Source organism: Vanacampus margaritifer, chromosome 4, assembly GCF_051991255.1.
Source record: "Vanacampus margaritifer isolate UIUO_Vmar chromosome 4, RoL_Vmar_1.0, whole genome shotgun sequence".
Lineage (NCBI taxonomy): Eukaryota > Metazoa > Chordata > Actinopteri > Syngnathiformes > Syngnathidae > Vanacampus > Vanacampus margaritifer.
This window is the reverse complement of record NC_135435.1, coordinates 17,980,004-18,003,522: the sequence shown is the minus strand read 5'-3', so window position 1 is coordinate 18,003,522 and position 23,519 is coordinate 17,980,004. Positions and strand designations below refer to the sequence as shown.

The 23,519-nt window shown below is 39.2% G+C and overlaps 1 protein-coding gene across 5 annotated transcripts; it reads left to right on the top strand.

Moving 5' to 3' along the window:
• Positions 1-664: 664 nt before the first annotated feature.
• ppfibp2a (PPFIA binding protein 2a) lies at positions 665-19,349 on the top strand. Of its 5 annotated transcripts, XM_077564665.1 has the most exons (20): positions 665-674; positions 1,600-1,713; positions 3,743-3,877; positions 8,723-8,815; positions 9,692-9,803; positions 10,374-10,435; positions 11,757-11,835; positions 11,956-12,080; positions 12,151-12,215; positions 12,301-12,361; positions 13,373-13,484; positions 13,971-14,085; positions 14,188-14,316; positions 14,804-14,954; positions 15,158-15,269; positions 15,351-15,439; positions 15,515-15,637; positions 16,693-16,818; positions 16,899-17,087; positions 18,178-19,349. In XM_077564665.1, the coding sequence occupies exons 2-20, from the start codon at positions 1,702-1,704 to the stop codon at positions 18,400-18,402; spliced, it is 2,115 nt and encodes a 704-aa protein (XP_077420791.1). In that variant the 5' UTR covers positions 665-674; positions 1,600-1,701; the 3' UTR covers positions 18,403-19,349. The 5 variants fall into 5 exon arrangements, with proteins under 5 accessions (XP_077420791.1, XP_077420792.1, XP_077420793.1 ...); XM_077564666.1 differs by lacking the exon at positions 8,723-8,815; XM_077564667.1 differs by lacking the exons at positions 665-674; positions 1,600-1,713 and adding an exon at positions 2,201-2,343.
• Positions 19,350-23,519: the final 4,170 nt, after the last annotated feature.

The window sequence follows — 23,519 nt, the reverse complement described above, 5'->3', positions numbered from 1 at the left end:
AAGGAAGATAAACAACATCTTTGCGTTTAGGAATTACAAAGCCTTTGGCAGGAAAACACTTAGCACAGAATATCTACTAAAATGAAGCATGTAAAAAAAAAAAAGGAAAATACACCAATTTTATTTTAATGCCTCTTGGAAAAGAGTCTGAGACCTTTTTTGGTTTCAAACAAATCTACTGCAAACCACTTGGGATTCTTGGCGCAGGCTCGAGGCTGAACTACATAATGTTTCCACTAGTGCGGTTTTGAGAAGATTTCAGAGTAAATGTAGATCATTGGGCTGCAATCATACATCGCTTACCATTGATAGCTCTAAAATATCCCTAAATACACAGGAAGCCCCGAGGCTTCATCCAAGCCCCCGCTAATCAGATGGAATCAAATATATTGTACAATTTGAATGCAGGATTAGGAGCAGTAAACCTCTTACAGGCGGAGTCAGTGAGCAGCTCTTCAAAAAAAATAAAAAAATACGGCAAGTTGCTACAGCCTCGTTTGAAGAAAAGCAGATTTGACCTATTGGGGAACTGTTCTGTTTCAGCAACGCAGCGACTAAGCTTAATAGCTGACCTGTATATTCCAAAGGTAAACCACCAGTCATCAGACAACAGTGAGTCCTACCAGGAGCGTTTATCACGTCTGGAAGGAGACAAAGAATCTCTCACACTGCAGGTGAGGTGACCCCATCTGTGATTGCAATTTCTTTAAAGCGTCAGTTTTAGATTGCATCTTATCTCAAAATGAATTCATTCCCCGTCCTTGTAAGATTGTGAGACTGATAGTTGATCCAAAGCAGGTCGAAGTGTAAAGGTAGATCTCAGCGTTATGCTGTAAATGTTGCATAACTGTTGTGTTTCTCTTCCGCCAGCAGGAACAAAAGCTCCCGTGTAGGTTTAATTAATGCTATTACAACACTAGAGTGTTGTGCAAAGATTGTAAGACGGAGTTTCAGGGACTGCTGAATCCGTGCATACCTCAGACAGGTTAAGGCTAGTATGCAACCACTGCACTGAAGATGTATGCGTGGGAACTGATGCCGTTTGTTTATTTAGTTCTCAGATAGAACAGTCATCTGGGGAGACGGCTCCAGTTGAACGTGACAGCGTGCGTCCTTGCTTGCATGACCCAAAACAGCAAAACTTCATGTGCACAATGTTGATATCTAAGACGACAAGCTATGCTTTTGCATCGTTCCAGTTTTACTTTCCACTATTCCAACAATGCTTTGGCCCTTGAACTCTTGCAAGCTTGCACGGAGACACTAAGTGTCATTCATTGAAATATAGAGGTTGACATTCCAGCACAAATGAACATTGAATATACACACAGTAGATTTGAGGCTGGCCCATCTTTCGTAATAGCCTAAATAGCCAGACAAACCCCCCCAAAAAAACACTTTTGTTGTGTTAATCTTCGCTGAATGGAAATCAAGTGAATTCTGCTGTCATCACCTCACATAATCTCGGAGGTTTCATCAGAAAATGGTTGAATTCCAAAGCAAACAACCTCTCGGTCAGTTCACTTAAAATGTTCCACTGCGTTGTCCTTTTGCAGTGTTGACAACTTGTTTTGTTTGCACACACACACACACACACAGGTTGGTGTGCTCACAGACCAGGTGGAAGCTCAGGAGGTAAAAATCAGCGACCTGCAGACTTCGGTTGTGGAGCATCGGCTCAAACTCAACGCCACAGAAGAGATGCTGCAGCAGGTACGATTGAGTTCCGCTCATTTCTTGGACACATTTACTTCTGCTAACGAATGAGCTTCAAGATGACCCCGATCAGTCATTCACTACAGATCCCTCCTGCAGATTCAGCGTCAGCTAATATATTTTGCTCCCTGGGAAGAAATTCCTGTTTAGAATTCCACTCTATGGAGCCGCATATTACCTTGGAAACCAAAATATTTAGGATGCCCAGACTCATTCCAGGACGCTGTCGCAGAGTCTTTGCCTGGGTTATGCTGGGCTCGACTGGTCTGTCTGGGCAGGTGATTAGAGTTGGAATAGCCACACCCCTAACCTTTAACCACAGCTTAGTCTGCGCATGTTTTCTCACTCTAACACAGAGAAGAGAAAAATAGAAAGGAAAGGCAAGACTGACTAATGGCTTAAGAAGGGAGGAAAGGTGGCGGGATGGGCGGGATACCGGGTAGGGGTTGTGCTTGTCGAGAAACAACCTTGCACTTGCAGTTATTTGCTCGCCACTTGAACTCTACAATTGCTAAACTCTATTAAACACACCATGGAAAAGGATATATGACATTTAAAGCGTCATGAGCCTGGGAACTATTCGGGAAGCGCACTTTGCTCTGCTACAGGCAGAAGCCGAAATACAAGGTAACGCATTGCATAAATGTGTGTCTTATTTGAATGTTCCTCTCTTCATCTCCAGTATTCACATATTGCCAACCTGTGATCTTACTTAATGATACAATTTCCTGGGACGAATCTTATTGTTGGTGGTTAAACGCACTGTGCAGAGCTGTATGGGTGCAGCATATCAAAGGACAGCCAGGACCGGTTTGCTTGAGACGTGGTCATTATGAGGCTTTGGACCTGAGCCGTAAATCTCTTCCTGGTGACAAAGCTCTAATATTTTCCATATGCCCTCAAGAAAGAAGGGCGGATATTTTCCATAGTCAATGTTTCAAATACGCATGTCCACGTGGGCCTGCTGCTTCAGATGCTCATTTCTGCGCTTTGAATGATTTAACACCTAGTTTGGAAAGAACCAAACTAGCACCACATTTTCCCGCATGGTAGTGTAGAACTCTCAATGTTGAGATTTGCCCGTAGGGTGACCAGATTTAAAAAATGAAAAACAAGTAAGATAAAAATCAAACATACAATAATTTCTCACCAAATATAATCTAAATCGCAACTCAATCTTCGTCAACGGGGGTTGGTTATTACTATAGCTAATGATAAATGCTAGTTCAGCAGCGCTAATGATCCAACCTTTTTTGCTCGGTCATGGCAGCTATTGTAAGCTGGCTGTGTAGTTTATTTTGCGGCGGTCCCGCATTGGAAACATGCCACCAGAAAAGCTCAGCTTGCGCTGGCTTTGACCACCCACACAACCACAACAGTAGGACAACATTTCCCATGATTCTTAGACACGGAAACAGGAAGTAGTGCTAGTTCCGGCATAATAAAAACACGCCTTCGTAAACGTGAATTTGGAAGTAAATAGGAAGGAATCTAACAGTTAATTCCCTTTTAATTAGTTTATCGTATGAATCACTATGACATACACAAGGCCAAAAAATGAGACGCCGGGAGGGAACCTGCGTAATAACGGGATAGAACAATAATTCGCCGGGCTCCAAAACGAGCTGTCCCAGTGAAAATGGGCCGTCTACTGTAGTCGCTCACATCTTGGGCTTTGATGGGCAGAAGTTCAAACTGACAGGATAATTACCCGTTAAAGCCATTTTACTGTTGTTTTTAAGAATGATTTGCATGTTTATACACCGTCCCCCTCTTCCCCCCTCCACCAGTCCTGCTGTGTACTTAGAGTGAGCTGCTGTGAAATAGGCATTATAAATAGTGGTCATGCGTTGTGTATATTTAGCCCCCCCTGAAAGCAGTGGGTTTGTCCAAGGAGACTGTTATTACAGACCTTGTAGCTCGCCGTGCCTCATACCTAATGTCGCCATTGTTAAGTAAGTCTTGCATTAGCATTGCCCGCATTCCGCGCTCGTATTTGCAGCGGGTGTCTTTTGCTGTATGACAGGAGCTCCTGCATAGGACGACTCTGGAGAAGCAGAAGCGGAGTCTCAAGGGGGAGGTGTCCTACCTGAAGCTGAAGCTGACGGACATGGAAGAGAAACAGAGCCACGGAGGAGCAGAGAGGCAACATAAAGCAGAGGTAAGGCTTTTTTAATGAGACATATGAAAAAATATCCAATGGAAAAAAAATTAGTCTAGAAGATGAACGAGGCTGTAGTTTTCTTAGTTTCCAATCTTAAAGAGGTCACTGAGTTTTCAGAACTTCCTAACTGGAGACATTTTTGCAAGTGAAAGCGAGACAAAGAACCTTATATCTTATTTTCATTGAGCGTATTTTCAAGGAAGAGCGAGTTTAGCTTTAATCTCCTGGGAAACTTCTGTTTGGAGAACCTTTGGAAATTCTAGCACAAGCCTGCCAAGAATGACAAGGAAACATACGGAAACCTGTACCATACGGTGGACTTGAAGTCAGCTGCTGATTTTATGGAAGTCCATAAACACTCTCAGGACAGATGGGAAGGAACATTCACAAAACTCTGGCACGGGTTGATGCTTAGTCTTAGTCTAGTTTTGTCCGCATTTCGAGCAGAATTGCACATTTGCTGAAGAGTGTTGTGTCAGATTACCAGTGGCTGAACTGGACATTTGGTGGCTGCTATGAAACTGAGAAGAAGTACAATTAGAGCCATACCCGAATGCTGTAGCATTCCTGTCAAAACACGGCCAGTCAAAGAGCCTTTGTGTCCTCAGGTGAAAAGAGTTCAGGCATAGTAGAGCTGGCATAACGGACGAAGAAACACATGGGAGGCGTCACAGCCCACAAGATTTTATTCCTGGAGGTTGGCAAAGATTCACAAAGTCATTATGAAGAGAGGAAGCTCTTGGGGAGTGAATGAGGGGGCCCAATTTGTTCAACCACATGTGAACAAAAGTGTGTTTGACATTGAAGCAGAAAAAAAGACAGTCGATCATGACAGCAGAGGGCCACTCTTCTTGTCAATGCACTTTCATCTTATGCTCGTTTCCTTGCAACATATGTTTGGAATAAAGACGAGGGAGGGGGGGGGGAAACTTTCTTTGAACACTAACAACGCCTCTCATGTGCTTTTTACTACACAAACACACACAACATGTTGAAGCGCCCCCCACCCCACTTTTGAACCAGTAAGCTCAGAGTTAAATTTAGCCATGGAGGGGCTTCATATCATCTGTCATATCCTCTAAACTGGACCCCATGCGAGACTTCCTCTGTCGACAGTCCCAGCATAACTTGGGTGCTGTTTACAACTACTCTGATACAACACGGGCACCAATTCCTTTTTTTTCTTTTTTTTTCTGGAGAGCTCAGTATTGTTCATTCGGTAATTTTACCGATTTGACATGTCATCATCATTGCTCTCCTTTATTTATTTATTTTTTAAATTTTTTGTATGTGGGTGAACGGGCACCAATTTCTTTCAAAACATGTATAAACTATTTACCCCTGTTGCATTTACTGGTGCAAACTGTTTGTAATTTAACTTTTAAAGCTGGTTCACTGGTTGATTAATTAATTTGGCCAACATTTTAGAGAAAACTGTTTTAAATTTGGACAGAAATGATTAGCCAAACTGCTGTGATAAGTCTTGTAATTCACTAGCTCAGCAAGCAATTAAAGGAGGTACAACAAGCATGTTTTGATTTGTCGTTGGCTTTTTGGGCTTTTGTTGTGAGGCCAACGGAAGAGTGAATGCCAATGATGAAAAGTTGTAAACATGTGATGACAGCCACATAAAACCGGAATTGAATATTTTGTGACATGGGCAAGATTTGTCACGGTGTGCTATGTTTATGTGCAGCGACTCACCTCCCAAAGCCGGGACTCCCATGTCACTGATCTTTAAAATTAAGGTCGACTTGGTTGATTATGAACTTTGCTGTTTCACAGATTTTTACAGTTGTGTAGCTATTTTTTAAATCTATGAATGTTTGAACATTGTGAGTGTTTAAACAAGAGAGAAATGTGAGAAAATGTTAATGCTTGTCTGAGATAAGTGTATAAAACAGTCATCACCAACTCTGGTCCTTGAGGGACCCTATCCTGCATGTTTTAGAGATTTCCTTCTCCCAACACACCTGATTAAAATGATCAGGATCATGACCAGGCTTTTGCACAGCTTTATGATGAGCTGATTATTTGAATCAGGAGCGTTGGAAGAAGGAAATATCTAAAACAGGACCGGAGTTGGTGACCCCTGGTATAAAGTGTGTGGTGAGGGGTTTTACAGCTTTCAAACATATTTAATAAATGTAAAAAAAAAAAAAAAAGAAAAGCTGGCTACTTTGTGGATTTGACCTACTGCAGGTATTTTTTGGAACGTAATCCCAGCGATAAAAACGAGGGAACACTATGTTGTTAATGGTAAAATGTTAGGTCAAACATTTGACTGGTTAAACTTCATTACTCCATCTTCCAAAGCACTTTTCCTCATTAGGAACTTCAAAGATCTTAAAATGTGTGCGTTTCCAAAGTGGGAGGAGGCATGGGGGAAAACACTCAAACTTCCTACAAGAAGGCCAGAGCTGAGATTCAAACCCAAACCTTTCGAGTGCAAAGCAGATGTGCTAACCACAACATGACTGTGCTCAGGACGGGTTAAATTAACCCTGGAGAACCCAAGAACCCTTTTCTTCTTTGGAAAATTATGAATTACTGTATACATTAAATGACTGCTATAAGTTCACTGAACACCAAAATATACGTTTTTTTCAATTTTAACCCTTTTTTTTAAACTAGCTCAGAGTTGCTAATTTATCAATATATATATATATATATATATATATATATATATATATATATATATATATATATATATATAAAACATACTCCTAGGCATTCTGCAACATGATATGAAATAGATTAACAAAAAAAAAATAAATTACCATCTGATGGTTTGCTGAGAAGATGGTTTTGTTTGGATTGATTTCCAGCTCAACAAAACAGCCATCTTGTTACCACCACTCTGGCTCATGTAAGTGCAATATTCATCCACTAGATGGCCCCATGCAGGGGTCAGAAGTGGCACTCTGGACTTTTGAATTTAAATTTGTAAAAAAAAAAAAAGGTCTTTGTTATTTGAGAAGCAGAATTCATAGGGGCCAAATTTGACCCCGTGGGTTCTCCAGGGTTTTAATAAACATAATTAATACAGGCAAATAAAATCAAAATAGAATACGTTAAATCTGAACAATGAAAAAGCATGACGGTAGAAAAAAAAGTGGTTTTAAGGAAATTGTAACATTAGAGTTTGATTTTATCTAGAGCAGATCACAAACTATTGCACCCCTACATTCTGACCTCGTCTCCCTTGAGGCAATGTGTCATTCGCAAATATGAACATAAATACAGATAAATACATCTCCTCCACTGCGCTTCCCCCCACCCTCTAAAACCCTCTTTCAATTTTTCTTTCTCCCACACTGCATCTGGCAGAGCGTTGTGAATTTCATTAGTGAGCTGCAGGAGCAGATGTGTAGGTTTCAGAAGGAGATCAATAGCAAGATCCAGGAGAAAAAAGCCTCTGAGAACCCATCTGACGACGGCTCGCCAGCGCCAAGCCCCGCCACATCCCCCGAGGACTCGCGAGCCGACCCCTCATGTGACACAGGTGCAGAGGTGAAGAACAAACTAGAAGAGGAGGCCGCAGACGGGGTTGATGAGAGTAGCTCAGATGCAGGGCATCTGCCGCACAACGGTGGAGAGAGCGTACGCAGTCGGATGCATGACTCGTGACGTTGTGCACGCACGGCATGCTTGGTCTCACTTTGATGTGTGTTTATCCCTGACACTGAATGGAACATATGCTTACCAAACAGCGGCAGAAGGGCTCTATGTTTATGAGGAGTCAATAAACTCGCTGGGCCCCATTCACTAACATTGTGCATTTTGGGTAAAAGGTGTGTGTTTGACGGGTTTTTTTTTCTTTCAAAAGCTGATCTTTCATTCATCATCATCATCCATCGATGATGAAGCAGTGCACTTCACCGCATGGTTTGCTACGCTCATTGTAAATTATTTTAGAGGACCAAGCTAAATTATTTTTTCAATTTGAATTTCTTATAGTTTTTATTTTGGTTGTTGTTTTTAATACTATTATTAAAGTAGGTTTGTTAGTTTCTACTTTTTCAAATATATAGTATTTCATTTCAGTATAGCTTTTATTAGTTGGTTTTTTTTGTGCTTGTTTTTTTTTAAATAAATTGAGTTTTTGTTGAGTGCAAGATAAATAAATAAAAAATACTAAATAGTGTGTAGTAAAGTAAACTACTGTAGAGTTCTCAAACAAGTGTTTGACCTTCCTTCTGGATGGAAGTACAGCAATACCAAAATAAATATATTTACCCTGAACGCTAATGAAAAAGACAAATGCAGGACATTTTTGCATGAATAATAATTTTACACTCTATAAACAGTTGCATCAAAAATAACCCTATTTTAGGTCAAAAATTGACTGACTGCTACTTGGGTCAATTTGACCCCATTTTCTCAGTTGCTATGTACAAAACAACATTTTTCTGCGTTGTCTTGTACAGCTTTTTTTTTTTGGTCTTTTACAAAATCACCACATTTTTTGTGTGGTTTTGTGTAAAACAACCCATTTAGGAAACAAAATAGCCCAGAAAGTTTGGTGAAATCAACCCATGTAGTGGATCGGTTGCTTTTTCAACCAAACTGGGTTATTTATTGACCCAACAATTTTTTTGGGGTGTAGTTTGTTTTATAAACGCAAGATGCAGTTTCAGTTTTTTTTTTTTCTAAACCATTTTCTTTTCTTTTTTCCATAAACACAAATATTTTGTTTTATCCAGTTTTATTTGTTTCATTATTTTTGGTTAACTAACCTTGCAAAGGACTAGTGGAGCAAAGGGACACTTGAGGTGAAAGGACAGAAGGCACATACAAGCTCATTAGATTATAATGAATGTACATTACAATATGTTGCAGGGTTTGGTACGAGAGCTCAAGATCGTAAAAGACAAAGTGCAACACTTGGAAGATGAGAAGTTGGAGTACGAGAAAAGACTCAAAGCAAGCAAGGTGAAGACTTGTATTTTATAGTAAAGGCTACACCTGTGATTCCCAACTGATTTGTCGGGATCCAAAAGTGGACTCATTGTTCTTCCCATCTATAAAAAAAAGCATTGCGACATAGTGTCAACAAGAAAATGAGGGTCCTAGGATGACAACAGTTGAGAACCACTGATCCAGACTATACAGTATCAGTTTTCAACTTCCATTGCTAACTGTCCACTCAACTTTCCTTAATGCTATCCAACCAATCAGACGTGCCAGGCAGTGAAGTGAGTCACTCATTTTATGTGCACACACTTAATTATGTTTTCTCTAGAACAATTTTAAATATGGTGTAAAGAGAGAGAAAGAAAAAAAGATTTAATGACTTTCCGTAATGTGCAACAGCTACATTATACTTTACTGCTGTGTTTTTCTTCACTCTCAGTTATTATCTTTTTAGAATTATGATGTGTTTTCTATATATACCTTGTGTTTCATAAGATTATTTTCAGCTGGCAGAAACTGAGATTTTTGACTGCGTTTTTAATATGATTAAATGTAAAGTATATTGAATCCTTTGATATTTTGAAAACAGGTTTTGAGCTTGTCACGTTTCAGTAGTGTTTTAGGGCAGGATGTTTCAATGTACCCTAAAACAGACTCATGTACTGCACTGAAACATCTTTGTCACAATGATGAACTATTGTGAATCGAAAACTATGCATACATCTTACATGGAATTTCAAACTAAATAAGTCCATCAGCATTCTCCCTACTTAAAATGCCCTTTTACTGTTAAAGTAATGTGTGTGAGACATACAAAATAGGTACATAGTGATCTGCTAAACTTCTTATCTTCTGGTAAGCTTAAGCATCTAAGATGTTGGTCTGCACTGGCAGGTGGAGATCAGCAATCTTCAGCAGCTTCTCCTGAGTAAAAATGCTGAGATTCAGAGCTTGAACACTCAACTTCTGGCCAGACCTCCACTTGTGACTGAGAGCTCTGAGAAAGGTAATCAGAACATCCAGCCTACCAACATGCTTTTACTGTTACCAACACAGAACAATTAAGTCAATAAGAGCTATTTGCATTTCATATCTTAAGACAGTTTTTTGAGTTATTCTTTGGAGAAAACTAGACAAGATATTCACAAAGATGTTAAGCTCCAAATTTTTTTATATTGTCAGTACAGCACTATATAAACAGTTGGCAACATCAAGTCAAGATGGCTTCCAATTGTGTCTTTATGGCATTTAAATCACATTCAGCTGTTTTATTTTTTTTATTTATTTATTTTTTTTAATCATTTTAGTCATTCACATCTAGAGTGCTTCATATTCACACCCGTGTTCACATACAAGTGTTACTTGGCTAAGCAAAAAATAGTTCTGGTGATTTAAAAGAGTGCATGTTTAATGTCGAACATTTTGGAATTTCACCAAAATATATGTGGAAAAGTAACATAAAAACTTAGTAGTAGTTGAACTGTCACCTTAAATGATGTTAAGTCAAAGTTAAAACATGATATTAAAATCAATGTTTTAAGAGTGATGATGTCAAATGTATTTCTCTTCATCATAGACCAGGAGCTGCAAAGACTTCGAGGTGACATTAAATCCTTGGAGGCTAGCAATGATGAAAAAGTAAGTCTCTCTATCCTATACATTTGTTTACCATTAAATTGACCACAATGTGTTAAGTCTGCCACAGTAATGCCTGAACGTTGGCACCAAATGAGAGTTCGCATATTCGCTTACCATTTATCCACCCAATCCCAAACCCATTCAAATGGGTTACTAATTGTACTTTTGCTCAAAAATATGTCATAGTCCAAAAGAAAAATCCAATTTGATCATAATGGTAAATGGAGTGCACTTATCTTTATCTTTAAAGCGCTTTACCAAGACTCATAATCACTTTTTTGAAACATCAGCTTATACGGTACAAATGCAGCTGACATGCTAACGTAGCTGCGTCAACCTATGGAAGGGTTTTCTTTTTTTGTTAAAAATTAACTTACTTTATTTTCTAGAATTCCTCATCGTACACTGGCCAACGGCACGTCTCAGGGAGTTTTTTCCTTTTGCTTTTGGTAAAGTTTTAAAACCATCCGGGTTCTGTTATACCAGCTAGCTAGGGTTAAGATAATCCAGGAGTGTTCATCTCTCCAGTCCAGTGTCCAAGTTTGCTAACTTCCTTCATGCTTGGAATGCGTCTGAGACCAACAGTCATATAACGACAAAAACGTTGATACACTACCTAGATGGGCTTTACTGACTGATTGCTTAATATAAGTTTAACATAATAATCATTAGCCGGCTAACCATTGCCGTACGTGCACGTTTCCATTCAATATGCTATGATTATTTTTTTTGACGGCCAATTCACATCTTGAATCACCACCAATTTACTTACTTAACTCTTACTACACAGTATAGATGAGGCATCATCGGGAACAAGCATGGAGGCTTTCACTTTCTAAATGTTGTTATTGCTTGCTAACGGCACCGCCCTCCATCCAATTATAGTACAGCGTTGCTTTTGTATTCTTCCTCGTGGGGAATCTTGGACCTTAAAGACTTGCAGGCGTGGGTCTACACGCGGCAGGGCTGGCGAACACACACGCACACGCCCCAAGGCGAGCCATTTCAAGCAAAGCCACACTTAAGCAGGCCTCGACCTGCCAAGCCTAATTTGGGAGAAAGTAAGAGAGCCACGATGAAGCCAGTCTCGGGCACCACTTCAAAAAGGACACATTCGCTACAGCTGGTCACCACAACTGAGTTTTTAAGTCGGGTTGATGTCAATCCCCTCCCAGATGCTCTTTTCATGTAGACCATATGGTGAAAAGAACATCGGTGTGGCCAAGTGGTCAGAAGCAGCAGGAAGTGTGTTTCTCAAGCTTAGATAAAAATCTTAATGGTTTTGTTAACCTTGAACACCCTCTCGTTCCTATTTTTGGAGGACCGGCGCATTGAGGAGCTCACGCTGCTCTTTAACCAGTGCAAGCAATTCAGAGATCTGACACACAACACAAGGCAAGGTAAGCAATTGTTTCTCTCCTGCATCATCTAGCATCACCATCTATCGTTTTTGTAACAAAAATATTCATAAGGAAACGTCAACACAATTAAAACAGTTCCTACTCATGCTGTTACTGTAGCGCCACCTGCTGGCCGTTCACTGTCCAACGGTAGGACACATTCCAGTAGCAGTGAGGAAGAGGAGCAAGGTCTGAGAAAGAATGCTGATTCTGCCAGCGCAAAGTCTGAAGATCTGAAATCTGATGTGGGTAAAAACTAAACAGCCTCATTTATTCTAGTGCTAGTGTTTATAATATTTTTGTTCCATGATTAAGGTTTCCATAAACAGTGTCTCCTCTAATCAAACATCCATTTTGTCTCAGAAGGACAGTGATTGCAGGTATTTCATCGCCTCATCGCTGCAATGAGAGTAAATCTGTGGCATAAATAGTTTTCCACTAATAATGTTGCTGATGTCTTTTCAGGCCAGAGACACAAACATCATCCAGCAGCATGACTGACTTAACACCTGGCCAGACACAAAAGGTTGATTTCTATTATTTCGTTTAAGTAACTTAGAAGATTATAAATTACTTTATTAGTTACTTTTAGCAGACACTGACAATTCAGTTTAACATAAAAATGACAACTGGTCTTGCCAGTACTTCATTGGAAGTGCATTTTTAACAGTATTGTTTCAGGATAAGGTTTATTGAAAAAATAAAATAAAGACAGCAATTTTGACTAAATTGTTTTTATAAAAAAAAAAAATCTGGATTTCACTGAACATAAACGGCTTGCTTCTTCTGAAAAAAAAAAAAGTCTTTTTTGACTTCACTTACCATAAATGCATTTTTATATAGGATATAAAGTAAATATTTTTTTTTTTACCGGACATATTTAACTTGTAATAATGTACCGGAAAAACAAAAAACAGTACAAAGTTCAGGGACCTCCTCCACAAACTGTTGGGACTTTGTAAGCCTAAATGTACCGTGCAACACCTTCTCTAGTACTCAACATACTTTCATAGAACCATATCTAGTAAATCCCCGCCGCTATTTGCAGGAAATAGACCAGCCCTGCCATGAATAGTGAAAAAATGTGAGTAATTGAGAAAAGTCTGCAATTGTCGAAATCAACATTTTTAATCGTAAACATACCGAAAACTATGATCCCCAATCAATTTACTGTAATATCATTTCAAAGTTATTACCCTTAAAAGGAAATGGTTTACAGACTTTCTTTAACTTTAGTTACCAACCCAGCCAGGATAAACTTAGCTGCTCCGTGACGCACGAAGCTCGTCCCTCAGTCGAAGAGTACTTAACCAAATGTCCTTGACATTAATTGCTAGTTTCTCATTCTTCCAGGTGTTTGGAGTAAAAGGGCAGGTTCCATAGATTAAATTATTTTATTTTTTTTAATAAAAAATAAAATATTTTCATGATTGATTCATTTCACAATGCTTTTGACCCCATAAGCATGTGCACATTTAATCAGAGATGATGTGTTAATGAATCCTTTGTTTGTATCTGTCATGGGCTCTTCAACCAGAGGGAGACCAGGAGTCCGATGCTGCCTGTCCGTTCGTCTCCCACAGACAGCAGCGCTGAGCTCCAAAGTGAACGCTCTCCAGATGACAGTGAAGACGGAGACTCCAGCCAAAGTAAATACACAGATATTAACAATATGATATTACCAGACAGAGCTTATATTCGGAGCAAGCCGCTCCCTTCTAACCAGAGGGACGACTGTACTTTTGATCATGAGTAATTGCAGGGACTTCAGACTGGGAAGGATCAGGGGATGGATGTTTTTTTTCTCCCCCTAAGCAAACACACCCTTTCCTCTTTTTTGATGACCGCACACAGCCCAGCTCCACCCACCACTGACCATTATTACTTTACCCCAATTGATATTGCTGCCTACAGAAATAAAACATTTAGCCCCCCCCCGACACATGCAGATGTGCACAAATACACAGTTTGAGGTTAAGCAATGATATATAACCATCAGTGAACATTAGCTTTTTAAATATAGCAAAGTATATGGATGTGCTAATATAAACCTGCAGCCATTGTTATCACTCGAATGTCAGTCGGTCTCCAGTGCATTAATCATCATCCGTGCATATGTTTTGTAACTTTTTCAGCCAAGTTGGAGAAAGGGAACAACTGCACTGAGACAAACAGCCCACAAGGACAAAGAAATGTGGGCTCACCTGAATACATGAAGACAAATCGGAGCCTCAAGAGACTTTGGGGAAAGTGGGTGTGAGAAATGCATCGCATGATGTGGGAAATAATGAATGATACATCTCGGAGAATTTACTTATTTATTTTATTCTATTATTACTCTCCTCTACCTAGACTTCGAAGAACAAATTCCGGAGGAGGCAATGCAGGCGATCAAGATATTGTTCCTTTTAGAAGAGGGGGTTTCCGTGCTACCGCAGGACCCAGACTCACCCGTACCCCGGAATCTCCTGACTCTGTTCGGTAAGAGTCCATAACATAGTGGGTTGTGCTGTACTCTCTGCCACAAGTGAAGACTAGCTATTTGCTGTTGGTTTGAAATCATCACAAACATCTTATTTTTTTAAGTACAGTACGGTGCGTGTTATTTCACTCTATAATGCTAAACGTATCATTTTAAATACAAGACATTTTGAGACCTTTGTGAGTATCATATATTTCCCCCCCATTAAAACACTGACGTACATGATCTGACACATGCATTGCACGGATAATCCATTAGAGGGCAGTATTGTGGGTGACCGGATGTATCAAATATGACACATATCAAAAGTTATATGGGCAAGTTGATTTTTTTATTATTTTTTTTAAAAGTGCTTGTTTGTTCAAAAGGACCAATAAATACTTTATTTAGAAATAATCCGAACTTTCTCTCATATGTTTCATGGTTCAGGCTTTATAGGGTTAAAATACTAATTTGTGTGCTTATTTGCTCCTTTTTTCCTGTCAGTGACATGAATCTCCCATTCAGCCAGTGGACCAAGGAGCAGGTGTGTGGCTGGTTGGAGGACTACGGTCTGGGCCACTATGTCAACCTCACAAGGCAGTGGGTAGAATGCGGACAGACTCTACTTTCTGCCACGCCTCAGGATCTTGAAAAGGTTAGAGAACTGAAAAGATGACTAAAATAACTACATCAATGTCAATGGTAATAAGTTGAAAGTCAAAACAGGTGCCAGCTACCAAAATATTGAGGTAGTTGGTTGGACTGATTTTTAGCTTTTACCACAGCTACATTGGTAGTTTGCATCATGGTGAAATTTATAGTAATAATTGCCATAAATTTGGTGCTTTGTAACCTCAGGAGATGGGTATGAAGCACCCTCTGCACAGGAAAAAGCTGCAGTTGGCATTGAAGGCGTTCACTAGCAAAATGACAGAGAAGTCATCGGAGCTGGACCACATCTGGGTCACGCGTAAGAGTCTTGCTCTTATTTATGTTAAATAAGCGCAAACCCAACAAGTGATGTAAATGTTACCTTAAATGGCTTTCATAGGATGGTTGGATGATATCGGTTTGCCTCAGTATAAAGACCAGTTCCATGAGGCCCGCGTGGACGGCCGCATGATACAATACCTCACAGTGGTAAGTGGTGCTGAATGCGCAAGTCCAAATGTTTACATTTGCACGAAGCTCACGTCGCCTTCTCGAATTTCTCAGAATGACCTCTTGAGTCTAAAAGTCACCAGCCAACTTCATCATCTCAGCATTAAATGTGCCATCCACGTCCTCCATGCCAACAAGTTCAACCCCCACTGCCTCAGACGCAGACCTGGGGAAGACGTAAGCACATTCATACTATGGACTGTACTACTATTATAGTATGTGTGGTCACATTTGAGGGTTTAAATCTCAATTTCAAATCGAACTTTGCAACATATTGACTGAACTCTTCACATTTCCCATCTTGTATTGCATTTTTTTTTAGTAGACATTACAGCATGTGCCCACAAGATGGAGACATATACATTTATCTTATTTCTACTTCTGACTACAGTACAGTCATTCTGTACATTTGTATCAGTAAGAGCTTAGTAGTGCTTATTCTTTTAAACAATCATGAGTCTTTTTAATCCTTTAGGACATTATGGGCAAATATAAGCTTCATGTTTGTGGGAACTGCTGGAGGAAGTTGTCTGTTCCTAGTGTTCAAAGCAACCTCCATAAATGCATACTGGGATCAATTCTGAGCGGAAGAACCGGAGATCTAGCCAAGACTCCAATTCATCAAACACTTTTGGGATGTAATACAACAGAAATTATGAGCGAGGCCCACTAACCCTTTGACCATACAAATATACAACACAGTGATGGCCACACTACAGCCTGTGGGCCATTTGCAGCCCACCATCTATTTTTCAGCGGTCCACAGTTCATGCTAAGAATGACACAGCCCACAAGGCGAGTTAAAAAAAAAAAAAAGTGTGGAGGTTGGCAGAGTGAGAAGCGAGGGTGTAAAAAAAAAAAAGCGTGCAGTGCTGTTCTAGATTATACGATACAAATAAAATAGTTGCTCGTTAACCCTAACCCAACTAGAAAATATAAATAAAACATGATTACTTTCTTGATTCATGTCAGTGTGTTTAATAAATTAAAGTCAATTAATTTCAATGTGGCCCTCAAATGAAAATGTTTGGGCACCCCTTTTCCAACATCTTATAACAGCTTCCAAAAGAATCGAAGCTATTAAGGGGATATACGGCTACATATATTTATATATATTTTTCATTTTTACTTTAGTGATAATCGCCAGGTGCCCTTCAATTTTGCCTTTATAGCATACAATGAAAAATGAGTATTGTATAAAACCTTGAGTATCCGTTTTTATTGTACTTCAGAAACAGCCTTCCCCATCGGAGGTAGTGCAGTGGTCGAACCACCGTGTGATGGAGTGGCTTCGTGCAGTTGATCTTGCAGAGTATGCACCTAATCTACGGGGCAGCGGTGTCCATGGTGGACTAATTGTGAGTCATTGACTAATGCTTACGACACAGGCATGCAGGCCCTCACTTATTCTCACAATTGTCAATATGCATCACTGTAGATCCTGGAGCCACGCTTTAGCGCAGAGACTTTGGCCCTGCTTCTAAATATCCCCCCACAGAAAACATTACTCCGTCGCCACCTGGCCACAGCTTTCGCTGCCTTGGTGGGGACTCAGGCCACGCAGGAAAAGAGGGAGTACGGCAATGCTACCGGCCATGTGCCACTCACGACCACATCTAAAGTCAAGGTAATTTACAAAAGCATTTAAAAACACATTTACATAATCAAGATCAAGATCCTGAATTAGGAAAATCTTGTAATGCTGTAACATTTTGTTATCAATATTTATTTATTTCCCACGTCAAAATTTTGCAGTAATAAATTTAATAGTAATGCATACATTTGTGGAGACTGGGGTCAAGTTGTATTTTACAATTTTGAAAAGGTGCAGAATTTCACAAGTTACTTTATATTAAAGATTAGATAGCTCTTAAACTACTGTGAAAAGAAAAATGCAGTGAGCTGTCACCGTCTTACAAATGCAATTATGCCATCTAGTGGCAGAAAAATGACTTCAACACAAATCAATATCACACTGCGTTTTTTTTTTTTTACAGAACAGTACATTTTTTTATTTTAACGTAATATTATGAATTATTATGAAATGACTATCAATGACTAAAAGATGCAGCCATATTTCAGTTAGTTTAACAATTTTTCCACTTTTGTGTTAACAAGAGTATGAAAACTTAGAAAAACAAAATTGTACATTTAGAACAGATATAAAGATTGGATTAATCGTGAGTTAACTATTGAAGTCATCGGAATAATTACAATTAAAAAAGTTGTACCCTGATACTAGAGAATCAAAAGGAGAGGTGTTCAATCTGCGTAGGAAAATGAAGCAGTGCTGTCCCCTGCTGGCTGTTCTCTGCATGTGAAGCGAACAAAAAGGAATAAAAATATTTTAAAAAAAGAAGCTTTAATATACATGTATTGCATATGCTGATGTTCAATAGTATTTCTACTATGTTACATGAATGTGTGTGACATATTTAGCCTTTCTGATTGGCCAGAAAACTAACTGAAAATGTAAGATGGCGGCAAGAAAGTACAATCTGCAATCTGATTGGTTTGTTACCTGAATACCAGACAAATATTAAAAAATTCCATTTTGGCCTTACATGAAATATATGTTTCATTAAAGGTCAAAACTGAAATATAGGGTAATCTTCTATTTTGGGTTCCTATTTTTATATCCAACTCCAGAAAATACAGTACATACTGTACATTGATGAAATATACTGTAAAAGAATTGTGTTTTGTGTATGTTACAGCCCAAGAAACTGGGCTTTACCCAGTTCAGTCACCTTAGGAAGAGGAAACCCGACGAATCTGAGGACTACATCTGCCCCATAGAGGGCGGCCTGCTGACTGTGAACGGGATTTCAAGGACGCCCTCCGCAGCACTCAGGGGTATCAGCCCCAACTTGGACAGACAGCCTAAAAAGTACGAGCACGGCGAGGGCAAGTCATGGCGGACTAACACGAACGACTGCTAAGACAATCACACCGGTCGGCTTCCCACGTTGAGCTCATGAAATCCCAAAAACGCGTTGCTGGACAAATCATGTATTTATTAATCGCATAATGCTTGAACATGTTTTCTATGAAATGAATGTGTTTAATGTTAAGTGACAGCATCTCTCTGCATTCCTTTTACAGTTGTTTCATGTATTCCATACGCTTTTTTGAAGGTGTGTATGTATTGGATTGGATGTACATTATATCTCTAGTCATGATGCTTTATTCATATTCTACAGCTGGACTCACTGAGCTCTTTTGCATTGGACATTTGTGAACATGGCTTTTCATAACGACATACTTGTGTGTTATGTAGCATTTTAACTTCAGCTAACCATGAGTTTTTTTTAAGGAGACGTTTAGTGAACATCTAGTGGTGAACTAATAATTAATTTCTTTTAAAAACCCGCTATTAATTCAAATAATATGCTGAGCCGTACAGGAGGCTGAGATATTTCGTCGCCATCTTTCTGCTATGGATCCCCAAAAGGAGAACTTCGCAAACATAGTTAACCTCTGGTGGTAGTTGGGTCGATCGCCGCTTTCCTTCCACTACTGGGAGCTACAGGTGGTCATCGCCAAGTCAGATGATTCGGGCTGCCGCCGCTTGTCTCGCTCTGCTTTGCTGTCGTTAGCCTTTGCTAGCTTCTCCAACTAGCCACATTTGTTAGCTGCTCCAAAACGCCGCACGCACTAGTTCATGCTTGCGGGGTTGCTGTACGCTCGCTCAAATTGTTCTATTAGTTCGCCACTAAATTGCACACTTTATCTTTAAATCTCTGTTCAGTATCATCAAAACTTTTAAAGGTCTTGCTTAAAACCTTTGAGAGGAGGGGGGAAAGAGTCTAAATATTTGCCACAGAGCAAATGTGTATGTTCATCCATGTTGTAAATAATAAATTATTGCTCAGTTGTTTTGCTGGTTGCAAGTTGTATTTGTTGTATTCTTCTTCTTATTATTTTTTATTAATTAAACATTTAATTAGTAATATATTAAGACTCAATTAGACATAATTAAAATGACATTTGCTTCCTTACAACATCCATGCTGATAACTTTGACCATCTGTACAAAGTATTAGCACATTGAGCTATTGCACTAACAGAAAGAGAAAATAGTCCTTCAAAGGGTGATTTTGCCCCTAATGCAATATTTCCAAAGGGGGGTGAGGGGATACCAATAGAAATAGAAGTCATAAATCATCACATCAGAATTGCAGCGGACGCATTGACATCGTTTGCCTTGCTCCCCCAGTTGCTACCTGTTTAAGAGTCCTTGTCAGTCATAGCCAAAGACAGCAAGGAGGTCTCCAGGGTAGTCAGGACATTTTTCTTCCTCCTTAGACTAACATTAGCATTATATGTTTTTTTTAGTGAATTGACAGGGTGACACGTGAGGTGACAAAAGCATGCATTGCATCATCAATAACTATATTACATATAAATAATATGCCATGAAGGTAAATGATAATGATGATAATCAAACTAATACATGGACTTAAGTGGAACTCAAAAAATATTCTCTAATATTTGTATTTTATGTTTTGTGAGAGTTTTTTTTGAAATGTTGGTACTTGAAACATGTAACGTATTAAACGACTACAAATTACAGCTAGAGGTTTCTTGGGGGCCAATATTGGGCTGCAGAACACACTTAGAAGTATTGGTTGCAATCTGTGCTATGCCACAACTTCAGTACTTACTGTATGTCCAAGTGAAAAAGTTGCTGCCTTTAAAGTTCTTGCCATCTTGATTTTAGTCAGTACAATATTTAACATTCACTGATATGTATGAGTGGCATAAAAAGAGAAAATAAAAATATTGAGGCTGTGTAAATTCTATACCCAGCAGATGTCAGTGTTGACTGTGAATCTGCTTTCAGTCATCAAGCCAAGCAGTGAACGGGGCTGTCCAAATGTCACAGTTGATGTTTTCATTTAAGTTGAAACAGGTTGTCATTCCTGGAACAGTTATAGTATAGTATAGTATATATATTGATATGTTTTAACCCTTTTTTTTTTTGTTTAGTGTGAGTAAAAAAGTTGGAATAAAGACAATATCAATATAGAGTTAGAATGATGTATCGTACAAATAGTAGTGGATAATTTTTGCAAATGCCTGATATTATTGAGGCATCTCCTCCCCTGAGCATTTATTTGCACCTATATACTCTATTTATATGTTAAGAGATGCTGGCATTGTTTATAATAGCGTATCTGGGCTAATTTCACTAATGCGACTCAGCCCCCACTATCTGACAGCTTAACAGCTATTATTTGTGTCAGCCTCTCTCATAACACTTAGCAGTAAATTGCTGCACGCACGAGACAGCGCTATGAGTGACATTTTACCTTGCATTATGATATCTATTGTCTTAATTAAGTGAAAGCGATTGTGGCATTTATTGTTTTCTAAGACACTAGCTAATGGCAGTGCGAGGGGGGGGGAAAGTGGCAAGTAAATCATCATGGTTTACAATACATAAATATTTTGCAAAGCATTTGCTAATGATTACACATTAGCCTCCGCCATGACTGTCAATCCACGGGAATAAATCACAAATAAAATCCCTGTCACGCTCGAGCCAACTCTTTATTTATGCGGTATCACTTTTGTGCTATGTTGGAAATGAAGGTGGAAACAAACGGCAATATCAACGCTTCAGTTATGAATGTGATGAGCCTTTCAGTCAGCCCCCACCAGCATGATGTATGGACTTACTCAGATGTCTTAAGTGGAGCCTAATCATGCTTTTTCTATGATGTCATCGCTGGTTCTTGTCATTAACTTGCCACCAGCTTGCCACTTTGAGGAACATATTCCATGGAAGGGCGGTGCATGTGTTGCATACTCCCCGTCCAGACACTAAAGCTGGATCTCTCGCCCAGCACACCAGTTTGTTCTGACAAGCCCGCCACAATGATGACGGCCATCACCCTGATGAGGCCTAGCAGCGTGCGAGCCGACCCTGACGCGCCGTCAAAAGGAGCAGCCGGACGTCAGCGAGGACCTTTTTCTGCCCCGTTGAACCTCAGGCCGGCCACCCTTAATGTTCGGATGTTAATAGATTGGATGTTGCAATAGATAATCAATAATTAAGGGACTATAAATGTAATTGAAATACATGATCTTAGCTTTAAGTCGTGCCCCTGCTGTCATGCTAAGTAATGAGAGTTATTCACACATTTGAGGAGCCCTACAACCTCACAAAGATTGAGGATTAGGCTTTTGTTAATGTTTTGGAAGATGAGAGTAAACACTTATGTTACAAAATTGAGTAAAATCTTAACTAAAGACGTTTTATAGTAATTAGGGATATAACGATACGATATCCAATCACGATATTAATCTCTCAGTACGATAGTTAGCACGATATTGTGGAGAGGTTGGAGTAAAAAAAAAAGAAGTTCATATATATATATATATAAAGAGCCCAGTATTGTTTTTATTGTACTTAACAGCAGTGAAATAAATCAAAGAAAGCCAGTCATTTTATTGTGTTCCTATTGGATTAGTGGTGCAAGGTATCATGGTCTATGTAGTTCACAATGCTGCGTTCGGCTGAAGCGGGCGAAAAGAAATATATTTTTTGATTGAGATGTTGACAAATATTGATTGTACAACTGATTTATAGGTTTATAAAAGTGATGACTATGCATTATGTCTGTTTAGAACAGAGTTTAGTCTATGTGAGCAACACCAAGACCAGTAATGTCGTGTCTATACAATGCTAATAAGATGAGGTCATAATTTGACATATAGTTCAAATAGTACAGGTAACATTAACATCAAGGTACATGTAACACGTAATATTGAGGCACTTACTTGCTAATGCATTCACACATTGCGAATCCAGTCAATTCGTGGAGGAACTTAAACATGTTACATTCCCCTTCATCTGGCAATTAGCGTGGGTCTTAAATGTAGGTGGCCATAACATGCCTAATCAAAATTAAAATGCACTAATAAACTAACAACCAGAGGGTGCTGGAACTGCACAAGTGGAAAACAGCCAGGTCTTTATTTTTAACTGATGTGCTGCTATCAAGAACGTAACATGACACGGTGATATCGTGGCAATTTTAATATCGCAAAATTATTATCATTATATACCTAGTGTGAATAGATGAAAGTTGTGGCTCTTAGCTGCAGTTTGCATTTGAGTATTAAGACCACACTGAGAATGAAAAAAATATATATCAGACATATATTTTGTTTTGATTTTTCTAATGTTACTGCAGTAGCACTCTATTCTAATATTTAGACTTTCATTTCATATTGCATATTTATTCTTTAAGTTTCTACTCCAGATGAATCTGAAATACACCCAAGAAGGTAGAGCGTTAAAAGCATTTGTGGGTTATAAAACATGCACAGCTGACGTCTCAACCTTCCAAATGGTTGTTCCGGCTGCCAAAACTATCAGAAAAGTGCTGAAACACAAAACAGTTTAGATGTCAAATGAAAGGAAGCTATTTGGTTTCCTGAGGGCATCATCACGGTTGATCAAGACTGACACGCATCACCAGAGGCTTTCATTTCCAATGAGAGCACCTGTCCGACTCTCTGAAAGTGGACAGAGGCACGCCATTGCAAATAACATTTCACATGCAACGCAAAGCCTTAGTAGACAGAGTGGGAGCGCAGATGATACAGTTGTAAAAATGCAGAAAAAATAATTATTTAAAGGAAGTTGTTTTTAAATGGAAGTGAATGAAGCTATAGACAACATGTGTGGTCATTGGCTCAACCCTCCTGTTGTGTGTGTGTGTGTTTTTTTTTTACCCCCCCAAAAAAGAAAGAAAAGATCATGGATTCATTTGGCCACCCTGTATGTTTTACCATGGATAAATTAGTTGGAATTAATTCAGCCTCCAAGTAGCTCCTTGTGTCACTGCCAGGTATACCTGATTATATATGATTTGATTTAACAGACTTTAAACCCTTTAAAGGAGCTTTGCATCAACCAGTGAGATCCACCCGACCTCCTTTAAGCCATAGCAATGCAGTATATACACTATATATAGTGTATGCACACTATAAATGTTCAATAGATACAGTATATATGTCATACGTTGTTTCTGGTATTCAGCCAC

Coding starts and splice junctions, on each gene's coding strand:
- ppfibp2a (XM_077564665.1), top strand. Junction 10,436..11,756: donor AGGCTAGCAATGATGAAAAA/GTAAGTCTCTCT, acceptor CTATTTTTGGAG/GACCGGCGCATTGAGGAGCT. Junction 17,088..18,177: donor CGACCACATCTAAAGTCAAG/GTAATTTACAAA, acceptor TGTATGTTACAG/CCCAAGAAACTGGGCTTTAC.